The sequence below is a fragment of the Mastacembelus armatus genome, chromosome 15 (genome assembly GCF_900324485.2).
Source record: "Mastacembelus armatus chromosome 15, fMasArm1.2, whole genome shotgun sequence".
Classification (NCBI taxonomy): domain Eukaryota; kingdom Metazoa; phylum Chordata; class Actinopteri; order Synbranchiformes; family Mastacembelidae; genus Mastacembelus; species Mastacembelus armatus.
In genome coordinates this window covers 5797722-5816123 of record NC_046647.1, presented here as the reverse complement: position 1 = coordinate 5816123, position 18402 = coordinate 5797722, and the positions used below count along the sequence as shown (strand labels likewise).

The 18402-nt window shown below is 41.9% G+C and overlaps 3 protein-coding genes across 4 annotated transcripts in view; 2 read left to right on the top strand and 1 right to left on the bottom strand.

Moving 5' to 3' along the window:
- The first annotated feature begins 721 nt into the window (after positions 1-721).
- prop1 (PROP paired-like homeobox 1) lies at positions 722-4003 on the top strand. Its single transcript, XM_026309744.1, has 3 exons — positions 722-1567; positions 2349-2578; positions 3629-4003. Exons 1-3 carry the CDS (start codon positions 1384-1386, stop codon positions 4001-4003), a joined length of 789 nt encoding a protein of 262 aa, XP_026165529.1. The 5' UTR covers positions 722-1383.
- A 496-nt stretch (positions 4004-4499) lies between these two features.
- Positions 4500-7916, bottom strand: mcfd2 (multiple coagulation factor deficiency 2, ER cargo receptor complex subunit). 2 transcript variants are annotated; one of them, XM_026310277.2, is made up of 4 exons: positions 7805-7916; positions 6878-7051; positions 6603-6762; positions 4500-5937 (listed from the first exon to the last, which is right to left on the bottom strand). In XM_026310277.2, the coding sequence occupies exons 2-4, from the start codon at positions 7048-7050 to the stop codon at positions 5806-5808; spliced, it is 465 nt and encodes a 154-aa protein (XP_026166062.1). In that variant the 5' UTR covers position 7051; positions 7805-7916; the 3' UTR covers positions 4500-5805. The 2 variants fall into 2 exon arrangements, with proteins under 2 accessions (XP_026166062.1, XP_026166063.1); XM_026310278.2 differs by having other exon boundaries at positions 6878-7054; positions 7805-7910.
- A 2875-nt stretch (positions 7917-10791) lies between these two features.
- Positions 10792-18402, top strand: part of ttc7a (tetratricopeptide repeat domain 7A) — a 44562-nt gene continuing 36951 nt past the window's right edge. Inside the window, exons 1-7 of the mRNA XM_026309303.2 lie at positions 10792-11003; positions 13566-13729; positions 13893-14061; positions 16086-16216; positions 16531-16655; positions 17614-17692; positions 17841-18010. Of these exons, the coding sequence (XP_026165088.1) occupies positions 10874-11003; positions 13566-13729; positions 13893-14061; positions 16086-16216; positions 16531-16655; positions 17614-17692; positions 17841-18010 (968 nt within the window). The 5' untranslated portion in view covers positions 10792-10873. The remainder of the gene's footprint in view (positions 11004-13565; positions 13730-13892; positions 14062-16085; positions 16217-16530; positions 16656-17613; positions 17693-17840; positions 18011-18402) is intronic.

Here is an 18402-nt window from a genome sequence, read left to right as displayed (position 1 = left end):
GTAAATTTAAGACTGAATTAGGTGTTTTCTTATACATTGTATTAATTAAGGGGTCAAGTAGTATAGTGGAAGACAGAAAATTACTAGGGGGTGTTTGTGGCTGAATTGTCTGAGGAAACATAGGAGGTGCATATGGGATCTGTTGAGGACTTTACAGCAAACATGCACGCGTGCGCGCGCGCGCGCACACACACACACACACACACACACACACACACACACACACACACACACACACACACGTACGGGTAGGATGGAATCTCTTCCAGGAAACACAGGACTTAGCCCTTGTGGACGACTTGTCACAAGGAATCAAATTAGATGCTGCTTCATAGAAAGCCCAGAATAAAGTGAGTAACTTTCTCAAGGAATCTACAGTAATGTTCATTTCAAGATTAATTTAAGCAGAAAATTCATATGTAACAGGCAACCCTGCAGTGGGTTATTCAGTGGGTTGCATGTGCCAAACATATGCAGAGTTTTCCAAGTAAACAATTAACTATGTAACTATAGCGATATCCAGTATATACACACACACACAAGGAAATTGTGGTGTTCAAAAAATACAGCACATGATGAATTACTGCCTTTTTGAATCCAGCTGGTGCTTTTCAGCTATGCAGTATGCATCCCATCCTGCACTGTCATGACTCAGGGCTGAGTAGGACATTACTGGGTCTCCTCCTGCTGTTCAGCTCAGTATGAGTGGGCCATTCTTCAACAGTGGCCCTGGACTCAGTTTAGCATCATGGGAACTGCTGATAGCAGCTGGGTTCCCGGGAGGTTATGCAGGAGTTCAACTGAGTTAATCCAGCCAATGGGGTGTATTGTCAGTTAACATACAGCCAACCAAACACGAGCGCTGATCTGAGAAGGCTTGTGTTTGTGGAAAACTGGTGAGTGTACTCAGGTGGGTGGTCCCCACATTTAACCTCTGTATCAAGCTGTGGTCTGATGGGGATTCTTCTTTTGTGTGTGCAGGATTTTATTACTCAGCTCCAGTTCGTCTGTGAGACACAGCCTGAGTGCCACCTGGAGGTCACAGTGGCAGCTGCAGCTCATCATCGGGTCTGCTCGAACTGCAGCTTCTTATGAGTTCAAGAGCAAACAACAATCTGTTATCAGTCCTTCACTTAGATAAATGTACCGCAATAACACCACAAAGTTAAAATATTCCATTAAAAGCAAAAAGTCCTCAAAAATTTTACCAAAATACATAAGTAGAAAAATATTCTTAAAAAATTAGTCCAGATGTACCTAATATGGATGTGATGTAAAGAAAATATGTAAAACCAGAACAAATCTGTGGTCCCAGTAGCTACTCTACTGTGTGCTCCTGAGGCAGACACCCAGAAAGGTAAAGATAAACCAGGTGGGTGGGACATGGGCACTGCAGGTGACTTTAAGGTGGGTTGTGTGTGTGCGGGGGATCAGATGCTGCTGATCACCCTGTTAGCGAGAAGAGCTGCAGTGATGGCCCAGGTAAAAGTAGCAGGGGACACAGTGAGGAGCCACCAGGACTGTGCAGAGGTTTACTCTGATATGGCTACTGTCAGCTCCACTGCAGGTGAGTCCAAACAAGACCACGTTATTATTAGAAAGTTAAGTTACTTTAGTTTAGACAACAAAGACTAACAATGTTACAGAATGTTACAGATGTTGAGATGAGATTTTTAAACTTGAAAATATTCATGGAGTTTCTTTAATAATAATAAACTGCTTTGGGGCCAACTTTTGGCCCTAAAAGCCAATGGGTCAGAGCATATTTTTTTGTTGAACTGGGCTTTATTATATTTAAATTATTAGACTATTTTGGACTACATGGTCCAATTAAATTCTTGATGGAAAAATTCATTTTGAAAGTTTGAAACAATTGAGCAGATTTAGTAAAAAATAACAGAGAAAAAAAGAAATTTCATTAGTCATGTAATTGTAAAGCCTGGTAGTAGATGCCACTATGTCTTCTCCAGCCACCATGAGGTGAACAAGCGAGGTCAGCTCAGGCCACCAATTTGACAGATTAGTCACTTTGTCAGTGATTGTGCTAATAATCTTGGTCAAATCCCCCAGTTTCTGGTATCTCTTTCTCACGAGCTTGTCTTTGACAGCTAAAGCTCTCCTGCTCTCAGGTTGCCTGGTGGCAGTGGGAACCAGAAAATCAGTGTAATCCCTCTTTTTTGAGACAGTCATTGGTGAAATGTGCTCTTACAGCTTTAGGCCACTTTTTTTTTCTTGTTTCATGACAACCTGGGAAACAAAGGGTAGTGAAGGAACAGGAGCTGTAAAGTCAAAGTCTTTTTAGCAATGACATACCACCTCCACCTTCTTATTCTTCATCCTGAAAACAGATATAGGTGAGTCAGTGAGGAAGGGGTCACTGTGTGAGATCTCCGTGGCTGCTGGTCACAGCAGACAGAGCAGGGTCTACCCTTCCCCAGCCAGGAGACGCCACCGCACCACCTTCAGCCACAAACAGCTGGAACAGCTGGAGGTGGCCTTTGGACAAAACCAGTACCCTGACATCTACTACAGAGAGGAGCTGGCCCGCATTACCAAGCTCAATGAGGCTCGCATACAGGTGGGACAGCCTTTAAATTACATTTTCATCTTTTGACAGCAGTGACGTGAAACCTATTTTTTACAGGATGGGAGCGCATGCCACTCTAAAACCTGACTATATCTTTCAGCACTGATGGTGCCTTTCCAAATGTGCAAGCTGCCCATTACATAGGAGCTAATGCACCCCCATACCATCAGAGAACTGAGTGCTGATAACAAGCCAGAAGGTCCATGTCCTCTTTAGTCTGGAGGACGCGGTACCCGTGGCTGCCAAAAAAATGTCAAATTTTAATTTGTCAGACCACAGAACAGTTTTCCACTTTGCCACAGACCACTTTACATGAGCTTTGGCCCACAGAAGACAGCTGCTGGATCATGTTCATATGGCTTCTTCTTTGCACAATAGAGCTTTAACTTGCATTTTTGGATTGCACGGTGAACTGTGTTTACAGACAGTGATTTCTGAAAGTATTCCTGAACTGCATTGATGTCCATCACAGAATCATGCCTGTTTTTAATGCAGTGCCATCTGAGGGCCTGAAGATCATGGGCATCCAGTATTGTGTTTCAGTCTTGTCCCTTGCACACAGAGATTTCCCCCTATTCTCTGAATGTATATGATGATATATTTAAAGTCTTTGCAATGTTACACTGAGGAACATTATTCTGAAATTGTTAGACAATTTGTATATGCAGCTTTTTAGACTGAAGCTCTGTCCATCTTTAATTCTGAGAGACTCTGACTGTCCAAGATGCTCTTTTTATACTCAATCATGTTACTAACCTGTGGCCATTTAGTTGCAAGATGTTCTTCCAGCCTTTGTTGCCTCTGTCCCAACTTTTTGAGACATTTTGCTGCCATCAATTTCAAAATTACCTTATTTCTTCCTGAAATTGTACATTTTCTCAGTTTAAACATTTGATGTGTTGAGTAAAATGTGGGTTTTAGATTTGCAAATCGTTGCATTCTGTTTTTATGTAAATATGACACAGCATCACAACTTTTTTGGAATTGGTGTTGTACTTGCACCCACTAATTTGTCCTTTCTTCCAATCCTTGTCTCAGCAGGTTTGGTTTCAGAACAGGAGAGCCAAACAGCGTAAGCAGGAGCGGGCGTCCCACAAGGTTCTCCCAGTGGGTATGATGCCAGGCCACAGGGCACTGCTGGGAGGCATGCATGTGCAGCCATCCACCATGGCTCAACAGTACTACACCCAGACTCTGGCACACATCCCCCGCCTCTCCCCCATGCTCCCCTCTGGGGCATACACCCGTCACCCAGGCACGGTAGGCCAGTGCCCCTGCCCCAGCGTCCCCCCGCAGCCGAGCTCCCAGCAGCCCCAGCATGACAACTGGTACAGCCCTCTGAGGAGCAACCTTACCCCACCCATGTTCTCGCTGGCCTCCATGCAGCCTCTGGACCCTGCCTCCCACTGGAGCTAAGATGTAACCACAAAAACATAATGTATGTTTCAAAATAAAATGCATTAAAACAAGCCCTTTTCATTTGCACCTTGTTCTATACAGTCACACATTCAGTTTACACTGCATTTTCCAGTTAGTCTGTAGATTCAACTCCTGGAACACGTTTCATATCCTGCAATCACCTTTAAATGCACTGATTTGATGTCAGGTATCTTTGTTCACATGTATTTGCATTTATGAGCTTAAAACAGCAGTTTGACCATTAACTCAAGGTCTAAATACCAGTTTTTCATGGAAGTTCCAGTTGCATCCTGTTGCACTTATCAGCAGAGGGAGGTGCATACCAAGGTTACCGTGTAAAAAATGTTCAAGCCAGCTTCACAAAACATTAGCTCTACCTCTATGCATTGATGGAGGTTATGTGATGTCTGCAAGCTCCTGAAGTAATCTAGTCAATGGTTATTTTGATTGCATTCCATAAATTGAAACAGCCACTCCAAAACAAGAGACCATGCAGATTTTGGCTTTTTTAATGTTTCACATTGTAGAGACAACACAGTTGCTTCTGTTACACTTTTCAGTTTTTTAACATCAACCTGAATTGATTGAAGAATCAGCATTGGATGGCAAAAATATAGAATTCATCCATATGAAATCATTGATAGATTCAGTAAATGCTGACACACAATCAGACCTGATACATTTTATTCAGATCTGTTTTAAAGGCAGCGACTGTAATATTTGAAACAAATTTGTTGTGTTCAAGTGCTTTACTGGAAACCCGTGAAGCAAAGTCAGCTTTTGAAAAACTGTAATGGCAGCAGCATCAGCCAATGTGCTTTACCAACCAACCAGATCAGCTTATTCAGTGATAAAACACCAGCAACCTACAGCAAAGATGAGAATTCACAATCTTTTTATAACAATAGACTAATGTCAAGGTATCTACTGGCTGTCTGACTACAGTGAGGACAATCGTGCTCCTATTGTTCTTGCAATAATCATGAAAATAACAGCAAAAATTACCTCAAAAGAAACATGAGGCATCAATATGCTGTTGGGAACATTCAGTTTTGTCTTTTCCTGCCAGTGATCGTGGGCTTCCCTCAAAGAACCAAACCTCATAATTTCAACAAATTTTCTACACTCTACCTACACATCCTAGAGATCTGAGGAAGGCCACTTTCTGTTCTGTTCCTCATCCTCAACCACAGAACAAGTGAAAGGAATCATTTGGTCCACTATGTAAGGTATCAAACAGTGTGCTTAACGATGTAAAGTCAACCATTTACAGTGTTTGAGGTGGGGAAGCGTAAGGTGATGACACTTTGTTTACATGTCAGAGTGAAGTAGGTGTAGCACCGCTAGAAGACACACTTTAAGATTTATAGGTAGATTTATAGGTTTTATTCTTCCAGGGTATGAGAGATCTAGGTAACTGCATGACTACATACCACTAAAAATGTTTTGTTAGTGATACTGGGGGAAATGGGTTTCACAGAATCTACAAAAGAAAGAGAAAAAGCAGTGTCCTTCAGTGAACTGTAAACATACACCAGAATCAAACTAAAAAAGGGGGTCATCCTTTTGTTACTTATTAATTTGCTGGCATAACCAGTTCTGGGAAAAAAAGAATTGTCATAAACTTAGAAAGAAGGAAATTATTCAAGGCTTCAAAAATTAACAACCCTGAATGATCACCTGTGAGAGTCAAGGAGAAGATTAAACAAAGATCTTCCAAATGTGATGCTGCTCCTCTGTTTGGCTCCACGTACGCTCCCCTCACTGTTGCTGTCGACATGAAGAAACACAGAGACACTCTACTCCAGGGATTTGGCAAACTCTGCGTAATCTATATAGCCATCATTGTTTTTGTCATCGTCCCTCAGAACATCATCAATGAGAGCAATAAGTTCCTCCTCTTTCATAGGCTGGCTGCCTTCTCCTCTCTCCTGAGAAAGAACGCAACAACAAAACTTATGGAAATACATTATCTCATAACATGTTTGGCAACAACAGAGGTCAGTCATTAGGAGAATATTTACTTTACAACTAAAATATGGTGATTAATCAATAAACAGAAAATCAACTTGAGAGAACGAGCGAGGTATTTTTCAGTTTTGTTCAAAACAATCAATTAATGTACCTGTTAATTCACACAAACATAATTGCTTTATACTGCAAAAAACAAAAACAGATCAGTCAACTACAACCATGGGATTTGTAGTTTGCTGATGTTACAGTATTTTGTATGATTTCTGGGTCTTGTAGTTTTTTTTAGATATATACTGTTACTGCCTATTGACATTAGGAGTCTCATTTACCCCCGGAAACATAGGACCACACTCTATGGTGAAATTTAAAAAAACAAAAATGCAATAAAGTAGCTGCTAGGTGGGTTTTCCACAATAGTACAAGCAATTTATTGTTCTAGAAAAACAGGAGAATGTAAAAGATTTTTGTCAAATGTGCATTAAACTGGTCACACACATGACCTCTGTACTCCCCCTTTAAACAGCCAGTAACAAACAGCGAACTGAAACGTCAAGTAAACAACTATGTTCACACCTTAGGACTAAGGACAAAAGTAAACACATACACAACCACACACACCTACCTCTCTGTGTACATGTGTGATGGCTGTGGCTAGTTCCAGCCCATCCAAGAGGTTGTTTCCATCATAATCGTGCATCTTGAAATAGTGCAGCTGAAGTTCCTGTGGTGTCATGTCTTTTTCTGGCTTGTCTATCACTCCCTCCAAATGCTCCATGATGTGACTGGGAGAAAAAGAGGCTTTTGATTAGACTTGGTGTATGATTAATGCTGTTCACTGTGTTTACTAGTTCACTAATATGCGCAAAAAACCCTTTTGAATGAGGGGATATCACTCACTCTTTGTCCTGGACCATGTTTTTGTCTAACCGGCCATGGCCCGATAAGTGAGCAGCACTCTCTACAACTGGCGGCTGCTGATGATGATCCACGTGACAGTGAACACAGAGCAGACAGTGGGCCAGGAGGAGAAGAAGACTGCCCCAGTGCATACTACACCTGCCAGTCCTCATTCTGCTAGGCACACAGATAAGGACGCAGACAGACAGGCAGGGACGCACACAGACAGGCAGGGACACAGACACACAAGCAGAAAGACAGGGATGCAGACGGTGATGCAGACAGGGATGTAGACAGGGACACAGACAGTTAGAGACTGTAAAAAGAAATCTACAGTCATAGATTCTTACTTTCATTGACCCAGCGTGCATTATCACATATCCTGATACACACTTGGTTTCCATATTTAAATCCTAATAAGTCTTATCACTATTCACTCACACTGTTTACTGACATGTCCTAGTACTGTAAACAGAACCCTCAATCTGCTATCTTATCATGTTTTTCTTTTTTCAGCTGTTAAGATCGTATTAGACCTACGTCAGTTTAGATTCAATTTTGGCTGGCAATATTGATCAACTAACGACACCTACAATATAACAATGACAAAACCATGCATTAAAATCACGATATATATACATTAAATACCCATTCATTTTGTGCATCATACGTTTAATGTCATTAATTAAATCATTCATTAAAATAAATCACAAAACACGCCTATAAGCTAATATGATAATAATTTCCTGCTGTATTCAGCTGTGGCCGAAATTAACGGAACCATGCTGTAATGTTAGTTAGCTAAAAGCTATAAAACTGGCAAACAAGACTAAATTCTAGACTGACTTACATTAAAATGACTAAACCTGTTTAACTTGTAAGCTGCTACAAGACTTACTATGATATCAATATTAAAAAGGCTCATACCTAATGAAGTATTTTTGTATCACCTTGCTCCGTTACGTCTTATATTATTCGGTAGCTGGCGATTGGGCTTGCTCACAACATTTATGGACCAAGTGGCTTACCGTAGCCCCTCATAGGACACGACAGCGCATTATGATTGGCTAACGTCACCAGAGAGTATACAGCCGAAGCGAGAGAAGTTCCTGCACAACCGTCCGTAGTCACTCAATAAACACGGCTTCATGGCGTCTTATAGCAGTTGATATAGCTTCATAACACCGTTCCTTAGCTAGGTAATAAAATGTGTCGTAAATAAAGTTTGATAGAAGCTAACGTTTTGAGTTGTTTGACAAACCTTGCGATTTATGGAACGTTTAGTTAGACGGAAACGTATTTTTAGTAGGAGTGATGTATCTTGAGAGAAGAAAGTTTTGAGTCTTTACGTGAGCAGGGGGCATGAAGCAGGCGCTCCGCCGTCAGGTGTATCCTGCACAGGAGCGCACGCTGTGAGGAGACGTTTCCCGATAAGAAGTCAAGTAAATGTCAGGTTTCCAAAGAGAAAATGACGCCGCAAAATCTCTGTTCAGGAGGCTTGAGGTTCTGTTCAATGTCGTAAAGTAGCTGGTAGAGAATCTCAGTAGACAGTAGAAAGTGACACCTGGCTCCCCCTGTATTTTCATCCTGTGCTGTGGTTCATACGTCAAATGCAAACTTGCTCAGCTGCTGGTGCATGTTGACAGTTTCTCCCCAATTAAAGTGTGAACTGAATGAAAGATTGTAGTTTTCTCCACCGTTTGTGTTTGATGCCGTGCATTCATCACCTTGAGATAGCACACAAATATTACTTAGTAAGTGACAATACTAAAACGCTACTAAAAGATGACAACACCACTTTATATGCACGTATGTCTGCCTCAGCTGGGCTGCACACCAGAGAGCAGCTCTTTTTGCATCGCTCTTTCTTAAGCTGCCTGATCCAGTTAAAGTGTTAACGGAAAAGATTAGAAACTCTTCCTTCACGCTACTACAGATCAAGGCCTCTCAAATGCCACACTCGTATCAGGAAGAAGCCTTTACTGACAGGAAGGAGTCCGTAAATGTAATCCCAAATGATCGTCCAGATAGTGTCACTTTATGGTGGCCGACAAGGGCAAACGCGCTGCAACGGCCAAAACACCCGCAAAAGAGAAAGGTCCGTTTTCCATGTATTATTCTTGCAGCGTTTCTCTTTTGCAGCGTTTGTTTCTTGCAGCGTTTCTCTTTTGCAGCGTTTGTTTTGTTGCAGCGTTTCTCTTTTGCAGCGTTTGTTTCTTGCAGCGTTTCTCTTTTGCAGCGTTTGTTTTGTTGCAGCGTTTCTCTTTTGCAGCGTTTGTTTCTTGCAGCGTTTCTCTTTGCAGCGTTTGTTTTGCAGCGTTTCTCTTTTGCAGCGTTTGTTTCTTGCAGCGTTTCTCTTTTGCAGTGTTTGTTTCTTGCAGCGTTTCTCTTTTGCAGCGTTTGTTTCTTGCAGCGTTTCTCTTTTGCAGCGTTTGTTTCTTGCAGCGTTTCTCTTTTGCAGCGTTTGTTTCTTGCAGCGTTTCTCTTTTGCAGCGTTTGTTTCTTGCAGCGTTTCTCTTTTGCAGTGTTTCTCTTTTGCAGCGTTTGTTTCTTGCAGCGTTTCTCTTTTGCAGCGTTTGTTTCTTGCAGCGTTTCTCTTTTGCAGTGTTTCTCTTTTGCAGCGTTTGTTTCTTGCAGCGTTTCTCTTTTGCAGCGTTTGTTTCTTGCAGCGTTTCTCTTTTGCAGCGTTTGTTTCTTGCAGCGTTTCTCTTTTGCAGCGTTTGTTTCTTGCAGCGTTTCTCTTTTGCAGCGTTTCTTTCTTGCAGCGTTTCTCTTTTGCAGTGTTTGTTTCTTGCAGCGTTTCTCTTTTGCAGCGTTTCTTTCTTGCAGCGTTTCTTTCTTGCAGCGTTTCTCTTTTGCAGCGTTTGTTTCTTGCAGCGTTTCTCTTTTGCAGCGTTTCTTTCTTGCAGCGTTTCTTTCTTGCAGCGTTTCTCTTTTGCAGCGTTTCTTTCTTGCAGCGTTTCTTTCTTGCAGCGTTTCTCTTTTGCAGCGTTTCTTTCTTGCAGTGTTTCTTTCTTGCAGCGTTTCTTTCTTGCAGCGTTTCTCTTTTGCAGCGTTTGTTTCTTGCAGCGTTTCTCTTTTGCAGCGTTTCTTTCTTGCAGCGTTTCTTTCTTGCAGCGTTTCTCTTTTGCAGCGTTTGTTTCTTGCAGCGTTTCTCTTTTGCAGCGTTTCTTTCTTGCAGCGTTTCTTTCTTGCAGCGTTTCTCTTTTGCAGCGTTTCTTTCTTGCAGCGTTTCTTTCTTGCAGCGTTTCTCTTTTGCAGCGTTTCTTTCTTGCAGTGTTTCTTTCTTGCAGCGTTTCTTTCTTGCAGCGTTTCTCTTTTGCAGCGTTTGTTTCTTGCAGCGTTTCTCTTTTGCAGCGTTTGTTTCTTGCAGCGTTTCTCTTTTGCAGCGTTTCTTTCTTGCAGCGTTTCTTTCTTGCAGCGTTTCTCTTTTGCAGCGTTTCTTTCTTGCAGCGTTTCTCTTTTGCAGCGTTTCTTTCTTGCAGCGTTTCTCTTTTGCAGCGTTTCTTTCTTGCAGCGTTTCTTTCTTGCAGCGTTTGTTTCTTGCAGCGTTTCTCTTTTGCAGGCGTTTTGGCTGTGGCAGCGCGTTTGCCCTTGTCGTCCACCGTATAACTTTATACAAAATAGCGTGCACTGTAGTAAATATGCACTGTAAAGTGCTGCAAGATGATAAAAGGTTAAGAGGTGAAAAAATAAGTTCACGTTCTGGGAAGTGCAGGAAATTCCTTGTCAAAATGCATAAAACTTAATGATGATAAAGAAGTTACACATTAGGAATGACACCCCATTCCCACATTCAAAATATAATAAATGGTTTTAAGTATTTATAGTTGCGCGCTGAGTTTTCTTATTGATGACCTTGTGTGCCTGTTATAACCCTCACTCCACCCTCCACCCCTCCTCCACACGCAAAGATTACATATTTATTTCTCCTGGTAGTCTGCTGTTACTCCCATCGTGTCCGGGGAGTACAGTCAACACCGGGACAGAGCGGCGATGGCATCCCGGGTCTCCTTCACCCAAGTCCGGCTGGAAACGGAACTGGAGCGCTACCGGGCCGAATGTCAGTGGGACAAGATGCCGGGGCTCATCGACCAGATGCATGCTGCGCGGATCCACGAGGACGGTGAGTGGTTTCCACCTGGAGGGTTTGACCTAAGGTCTCTCCTTCTTGTTCGCAGCGCTCACTGTTCTGCACACTACAAAATAACCAGAATAAATAAGAAAAGCCAGGCTGAAATGAAACAGTTCCGATAATAAATGCCTGGTTGTGGAAAATAAGTTGTTCAAGCTCAACTTTAGTTTAGGGGAGTTACCTATGTTTCAGGAAGTTTGAAGATGTTTGTTACTTTCAAGAAAATCCTCGATAGAAGTGTTTAAAAATGTGTTCATTGCATGGGATCAAATAGTTCTTTCTATGTCTCACCACTCATTTGCAGATTTGCTCAAATGATTGCAAAAGGTATATATAGGTGATTTAAAGACTCACATTACTGAACATTACATTTTCAGGACTGTAGCCTACTCTGCAGAAATTGGACTTTGAACTATCAGCCAGATAGTGTTTTACTGTACTGAAACATTTTCTCTGCATAATAATTCTTCAGCAACAGTAAATTTCTACCATCATCCCATTGGGTCAGATCAGGGGTCATGAATGGCTCTGGCAATAAAAGTTCACATGGAAGTTTCCACGTGCAATGAAGGAGAAGTACAAAGGTATAATTTGACTCTAAATCTTGTTAACACAGTGACAGTGGCTCCTGCTATGTCTTATACATAACTTGGTTTTCCAGGGAACCGATCCTTGGCTGCCTTTGCCCTTGAGGTCATTCCACACTTTTCATGTGCGCAAAGAAACACACTTATACCTCTGTGCCTCATAAAGCATTGCTTTAGTGTTTAGTGTGTGGCTAATTCATCTGCCTCCACCTCTCACCTTGATAGTGTAAATATCAGTTCAGGTGACGTGACTAAATGTGTTATGGAGCCTGTTATACGTGGCAGTGCAGACCAGCAGTTTCTCCCTGCCTGCACATGCACTGAAGTGTTAAAGTGACAGTGGGTGTGCACGGCGTGGTAGTTTTAAATTAGGAGGGAGGAACTTTATGGCAGGTGAAGTAATTGGGAGCTAAACTTAGCTGTAAATGCCACCCTAGAAGATAGACAGTGGTGTACTCGTACGAGGTAAAGTAAAGTACAATTACTTTGGTTAGCATGAAGCTGGGCGATGTAGTGACTAAGCTGTAATAGACTAATGTGACGCTTTTTCTACTCAGGCACTTTAAAAATGCATACATTTATAAATGCTTCAATATTTCCCCACAGTCATTTTTTGTAGTATTGTTAAAGCTGCGAAACAGCTTGTTGTAGCTTCACACTGGGGAATATGAAATTTAGGAAGATTGTGTGTAGAGTGCAGTTGCAGGATGCAGTGTGGCTGCAAGACATGCAGGTTAGTTGTGTTTTGACGGCTTTTGAACCTGCTATTTATGGCCTCATGGGACAGTAGAAAAAAGCTTTAAACACAGAATGGACATCCTGTTCCATCACTTTTTAAGGTGATATGGCTAACATGTTAGCAAACGGTTATTCATTTACACAATCAGCAGTGACAGAGCATTTTAGCATTTAAGTCTAAGAGTCATTCTCCTTTTTGCTCTATTATTGGTCTCCACCAACCCTTGAGGGACACACTGTCAGTCAAAGCTCTAGACACTATTGGAGCGAATGAAAACTGGGTCCAGACTTTTGACTGGTACTGTATGTTTCAGAAATATCCTATTTTCACTAGGTAGGCTGATTTTTTTTAAGGTAATCACTGTCTTTGTGTTTGTCACAATGAATGACACCATTCACAAACAGCCATGTTATCAATGTGTATATTGATTACAGCAGCTTTATTCCCATTTGGAAATCTGTATCTCAAATGCTGCTGTTTGTCCACTTCCACTTATAACTGCCTGTTCTCTGCTACAATGAGATTATGAAATGATTCTTGGAAACAGCTTGCGTGATCTCTAATTTTGTTTGTTTTACTACTAGTCTCGTTGCACTGAAACAAGAATATTGCATGTTCTGGTTGCTTTCTTGCAACACGGTCTCTTTCCAAAGTCTATGCTCCAGCTTGTGCGAAGTCATTAAATAGCTGTTACGGGCTGGGATGCGTCCTGCTGCTTATTCCTCACCTTCCACTCACTGGTTTAGCCTTGGCTGTACTGATAAAAACAACTGGCAGATATCTCAAGTGTATCATGACATAAACATTGCTCACACACTGAATGGAAAAGCTAAACAGGAAGACCTTAATTGAATGTGTGTGTATGCAAAAATGGAGATTTAATACTGGACACTGTCTGAATGTAAGGTACAGTCAGAACAGGGTCAGTTTACCATATGAGTAAACTTTGATATTTTGATTTAGTGTAGGTGGATGTAGAGTGCTTATCATGTGATTACAAAGCTATTTTAAGGAAACCATGAGGGAAATGGAAACTGTAGCTTCTAAGCAGACCTCAGGACCAAAGCATATTTGAACTGCTGTCCCTGAGCTGGTGGGAAATGTTGTTTTTAATGGACTAAAATTGAGGTTTGTTTTGGCTACAAAGACAAGTGACCTGTGAACCTGTGCTCAGACTTACTCCAGCAAACTCAGCTCACTTTTAACTTTTTCAATCCTACTCCCTAGATGATTACGGGACACTGCTCATGGCTGAGGCGCTGCTTGAGGAGTGTCTGCAAGAAAACATAGACCTGTTACGGAGCTCCACACCTCTAATGGACAAGAACCAACCCAGACTGTGCAAGGCCAAAGTCCACCTCAACACCATACTGAGCCGAGGCCGTTTAACAGTCCGTCTGATCTGACATAAGGCCTATTCTAGATTCCCCCCTGCCTCTGTCCAGCTTAGTTTTTTTTTTATTTTACCAAATAAAGAAAATACTGAAACCATTACTGCACAGGGCACACTTCTGCTTTAATCCTGCCAACCATTTATTCCTTCCTGTCCTCCAGCCCAGGTACTTGAATGAAGCTCTGCTGCTGATGGCCAAAGTGCACTATGTTCAGGGGCGTTACCGGGATGCCCAGGGAATGTGTGCCAGGGTGGGACTGGAGGAGCTGACACAAGATGACCAGCCTACCTACCACCTGCGTCTGCTCGCTGAGGCTTTTGTGATTAAAGGTACCTGAGGCCTCTCTAGACTTAAAGGGAAATTCTGGCTTATTACAAATTCAGTACCAAATGTGATCACCATACTAACTAGTGAGGACTGCAGCAAGATCACTATAAAGAAGTCAGACTGGCCAAATAAAGCAGTAACACCAGCAGACATGTTGTTAATGAACCTCAATGTTTAACAGAGTTATTTGAAAGAGAAAATATATATGAATAGTGAAATTTGTACAGTAATCCTAAAAACCCTACCGGCTGTATATGTTATAGCTATGTTACAGTTACAGTTAGTTATGTCACAGTTACTCCAAAAAGTGGCTTAGATAATATTTCAGCAAAGTTGCCATCTGCCATTGTCATTTCCTGTACAAATACTGTAGGGTAGATGAGAACAGTGCTTTTTTTGGTTATGGTTTTTAAGCAGTTTTAGTACATAGACACAAGAAAACACTGACTATGACATGTACCTCAATTCATAGAGCGGTCACCTGCACAGTAGTCTGAACTCCACCCAATCAAAACAAACAAACAAAAGATCACCTGCTTAATAAAGGTATGGTGTGTCAGCTGTTATCCTGTTAGCTGTCAGTGGGATTTCTATAGTGGTGTACAGTTTAGATTTACAGCAGACCTCTCACCTCTTAAGCCTGGGTCTTACTGCAGTGGGGGCACTGGCATGTTTCCCTGAAAAACACACCAGGCAAGACTCAACTGAGCCTTGCATGCTTTTCCTTAATGATCCCATTCCTAATCCATTTGCTAAAAGTCATTACATCCTTAAAATCACTGTGTCCTTGTATGGGGTTTGGAAGTGGAAACAGCAGTGAGGGTGGGGCTGATGAAATGCAATCTGGGGAAATGATTGTAATATGGCTGGAAAACATCATTTTGATTGGGTAGGTCATTATATGTGTAATCTCCAAGTGTATTTGAGTCCTAACATCAGCTGGTAGTTAAGGTGCTTGTGAGTCATATATCAAGGAAACATTCAGCGTTAGTCACACACTCAGTCACAATTACTCACATGTACACAATCTGTCCAAAGTCTAAAAATGCATTTTTGTTGCAGCAGATTTGTCTGGGGTCAGTGTGCTGTTTTTCCAGTCAGATACCATCTTGAGTCTTTCTATGTTGACACACTGAATACCAACTTTATGAAAGGTCAAAGGTCACAGCCAGAAAATAGAAGTATAAGGTAGAAATATAGTCTTTAGAAAATACACTCATCATCATCATCATCATCATCATCATCATCATCATCATCATCATCATCAGTCAGTGTATTTCCCATTTCCTGATAATCGGACATGACCTCAGGCTCATGAAGCTGAAGAGAGCTTTGTTACAGTATCTGTCAGATTTTGATTTCCTTTGGTTGTTTTGAAAACCACTAAATCATAATAACAGTGGGTTGTCATAATGACGCAGAAGCTACATGAGAAAACAGATCAGCTCCTGTGGGGGTTATAAAGCTCCTTCCCATGATTTTTGGGTAGCCTATGTACTGTTATGGGAATGAATTCAAATGTGAATATTTGGATCATGATGTCTTGTCTATTGGCAGCTGTCTACTTATTTGATTAGGCCTGGCGTCTCGCCTGAGGCTGCTGTCCATCTCAGGCCTCCCGCGGTCTAGAAAAGTCCCTGCTCCATCCGTTTATTTGTACCAATAAGTCCACTAACAGACATCAGAGCAGGCATCTGGACCACAGCCTCCCTGTTTCATGTGTGTTCATGCAGTGCACCCATCTGCACAGCACAATGTGGGAAAACAAGCACATCCTGCTTTCAGGGCTGTATTACCAGCATGTCCATGGGTTCAAAAGAGTTGTTTTTAACATGGTAAATCCACTAAAGGTTTGGCTTAGTTTAGCTTCTATTTTTGTAAGTCATTCACTGGTTGTCATGTGAGAAAATAGCAGCATTTTTTTTTAAAAACAGTAACATGTCCAAACTGAAAGCGATATGGGATGTAGTGCCAGAGTAGTAAGAGGTAGTAGAGTTCATGACCATGGTCTCTCCTTGTGTTTCAGGTCTGTCTCTGGACCACCAGACAGTTTCGGCAGTGTCTCGGGTTCGTCTGTCAGAGAGGGAGGAGGAGAGTCTGTCCTGTTACCTCAGGGCCTGTGACGCAGCTCTAGCCTACCTGCAGGAGCTCGATAAGGTGAATTTTTGTACATGTAGTATAACGCAGGTTTTTGCTGCCTGTACATCTGTACTTGTGTAAGATTTTGTATGCAGTACTTTTAATGTATTATTTATACATCTAACTTTACTTAAGTGAAATATCCAAATACCGTTGCTCTTAGGTAGCAATGACATAATGATCTTATCTGTGTGTTCGCTCAAAGACAACTGCTTTGCTATGACAGTGAGGATATACTGCAGCAACACTCAAAAGATAAAGCCAGGGACTGAAGGCTCACAGATATTTATTTCTGTTTACTTTTTCTTATTAATCGTTGTGTGTATTTCCAGATAGTGACCACACCACACACCAAAACAGCCAAAGCCAGTCCACTCCCTACGCCTGTGGACGTCGAGCTGGGCTACTTCCTGCAGGCTGCATTACAGAGTGCTTACCTTTGTCTGTTGCAGAGGGGGTAGGTTTAATAATCCTACATGCATGCCATGCTTACACTAAATCATTGTTTTGTCCTGTTAAAAGGGTTTTTTAAAATCATTTTGACTTGACCGTGAAGAGTTAAAGATTATCAGCCAACACTATGAGTGGCCCACCACATCATAGAAAATTGCTGTGACAGTTGTAAAAGAAAGCATCATTTTAAATAAATGTTTGATATAAAGTTGGTTGCTGGATATATTATTGGTTATAATCATAGAGCAGAAGTCATAGTTTATCTGCCTGCATTTATTTTGATGTCACAGTGCATGCTATAGTGGCCTTCACTGACCTCAGTGCAGCAGAGACATGTTTCAGTTTGTGACCAGCAGGTGTCAGTGTTGCTCTAACAAAAGTACAGGAGTATTAAACAAATCTTGGACTGTCACAGCAACCCGGCCTTTCTGTGTGGAGTCTGCATGTTCTCCCTGTGCTTGTGTGGGTTTTCTCCAGGTACTCTGGTTTCCTCCCACAGTCCAAAAACATGTATGTCAGGTTGATTGGTGACTCTAAATTGCCCATAGGAGTGAGTGTGAGTGTGTGAGGTTGTTTGTCTCTATGTGGCCCTGTGATGGACTGGGGACCTGTCCAGGGTGGACCCCTGTCCTTCACCCAAAGAGAGCTGGGATAGGCTCCAGCAGATCCCTGTGACCCTGGTTAAGGAGTAAGCGGGTATAGATAATGGATGGATAGAGGGATGGACTGTCACATACACTTGCTTGCCAATTTATTAGGTTAAATAGCTAAAACTAATACTCGTAGTAAATACTCTCTGAAGTTTCTGTTGTATAGCTCTAGTCATTACTTCTCTTGTTATTCATGTTTTGCCTGCTTTTTCTTTTCTGTATTTATTTTGTGCACTTTATTTATTACACACTCCCAATGACAATGACGACTGTGTGTGTCTTTGTGGGTGGGTGTGTGTGTGTGTGTGTTAGTCATCTTGCACAGGGTGCTCACCAGCTACGTAGGGTGCTCAGGGTGGTGGAGTCACGAGGGTCTCAGAGTTTCAGGAAGGTCAGTGTCTTACACACACACACACTCACACAATTGTATAAAAGTAGTGGTTGTATCTTGGTCATTAACTATCACTGTCTGCTGTTCAGTTAGTACTACTGGAATTAGTACTACTTTCATTAATGGTTTCATTGTGGTTTCTTCGAAGTCTGCTGCAAGGAAGTTGGCACAAGTGCTGCTGAGCTCAGTGAGTGAGGACAGCTACTGGCCCCCGCTGGGTCCCCCACCCTCCGCCTGGCTCCACAGAGAGGGAGCTGCCGCCTCCAAAGATGCCGTCTACCCCACTGTTAAACCACCACAGCGTTACACCACTGATTGGTTTGTATCGGTTTTTTCTCATTTTTGTTTCAGTCTCTTTTGTTTTTGAGCTGTTTTATGTTTTATTCTTAATCCTATTGTTTCTACTGCCCAGTCTGTCCTGTGGTCTCTGTGCTAAGTGCAATTGCTTAACATTTATGAAGGTTAATGTCTCCTGTGATTGTGCTTTGTTACTCCACTATCAGCTAACTATTTTGCACAAAGCAGTTATCTCTGTAGGTGTCACTTTCCTCTGTCAGAGGTTTACTTTCAGCCCGGGTTAATCACTTTTCTCCTAGTTAACATCCTTTCAGCAATCACTAATCTTGGAACTTGGTTTTAAGTTTCTTTGTGATTCTTGGGTTATTTTGTACTGAAAGACTATGAGTCATCATCGGGGAGGTGTGAATCTG

What these genes read in the sequence shown, in the direction of transcription:
- prop1 (XM_026309744.1), top strand. Translation starts at nt 1,384, where the DNA reads ATGGGCACTGCAGGTGACTTTAAGGTGGGTTGTGTGTGTGCGGGGGAT. An exon ending in TACTGTCAGCTCCACTGCAG is followed by an intron (nt 1,568 to 2,348) that starts GTGAGTCCAAAC and finishes TCCTGAAAACAG; the next exon opens with ATATAGGTGAGTCAGTGAGG. An exon ending in TCAATGAGGCTCGCATACAG is followed by an intron (nt 2,579 to 3,628) that starts GTGGGACAGCCT and finishes TTGTCTCAGCAG; the next exon opens with GTTTGGTTTCAGAACAGGAG.
- mcfd2 (XM_026310277.2), bottom strand. Translation starts at nt 7,050, where the DNA reads ATGAGGACTGGCAGGTGTAGTATGCACTGGGGCAGTCTTCTTCTCCTC. An exon ending in AACATGGTCCAGGACAAAGA is followed by an intron (nt 6,763 to 6,877) that starts GTGAGTGATATC and finishes TTTTTCTCCCAG; the next exon opens with TCACATCATGGAGCATTTGG. An exon ending in TCACACATGTACACAGAGAG is followed by an intron (nt 5,938 to 6,602) that starts GTAGGTGTGTGT and finishes GTTCTTTCTCAG; the next exon opens with GAGAGAGGAGAAGGCAGCCA.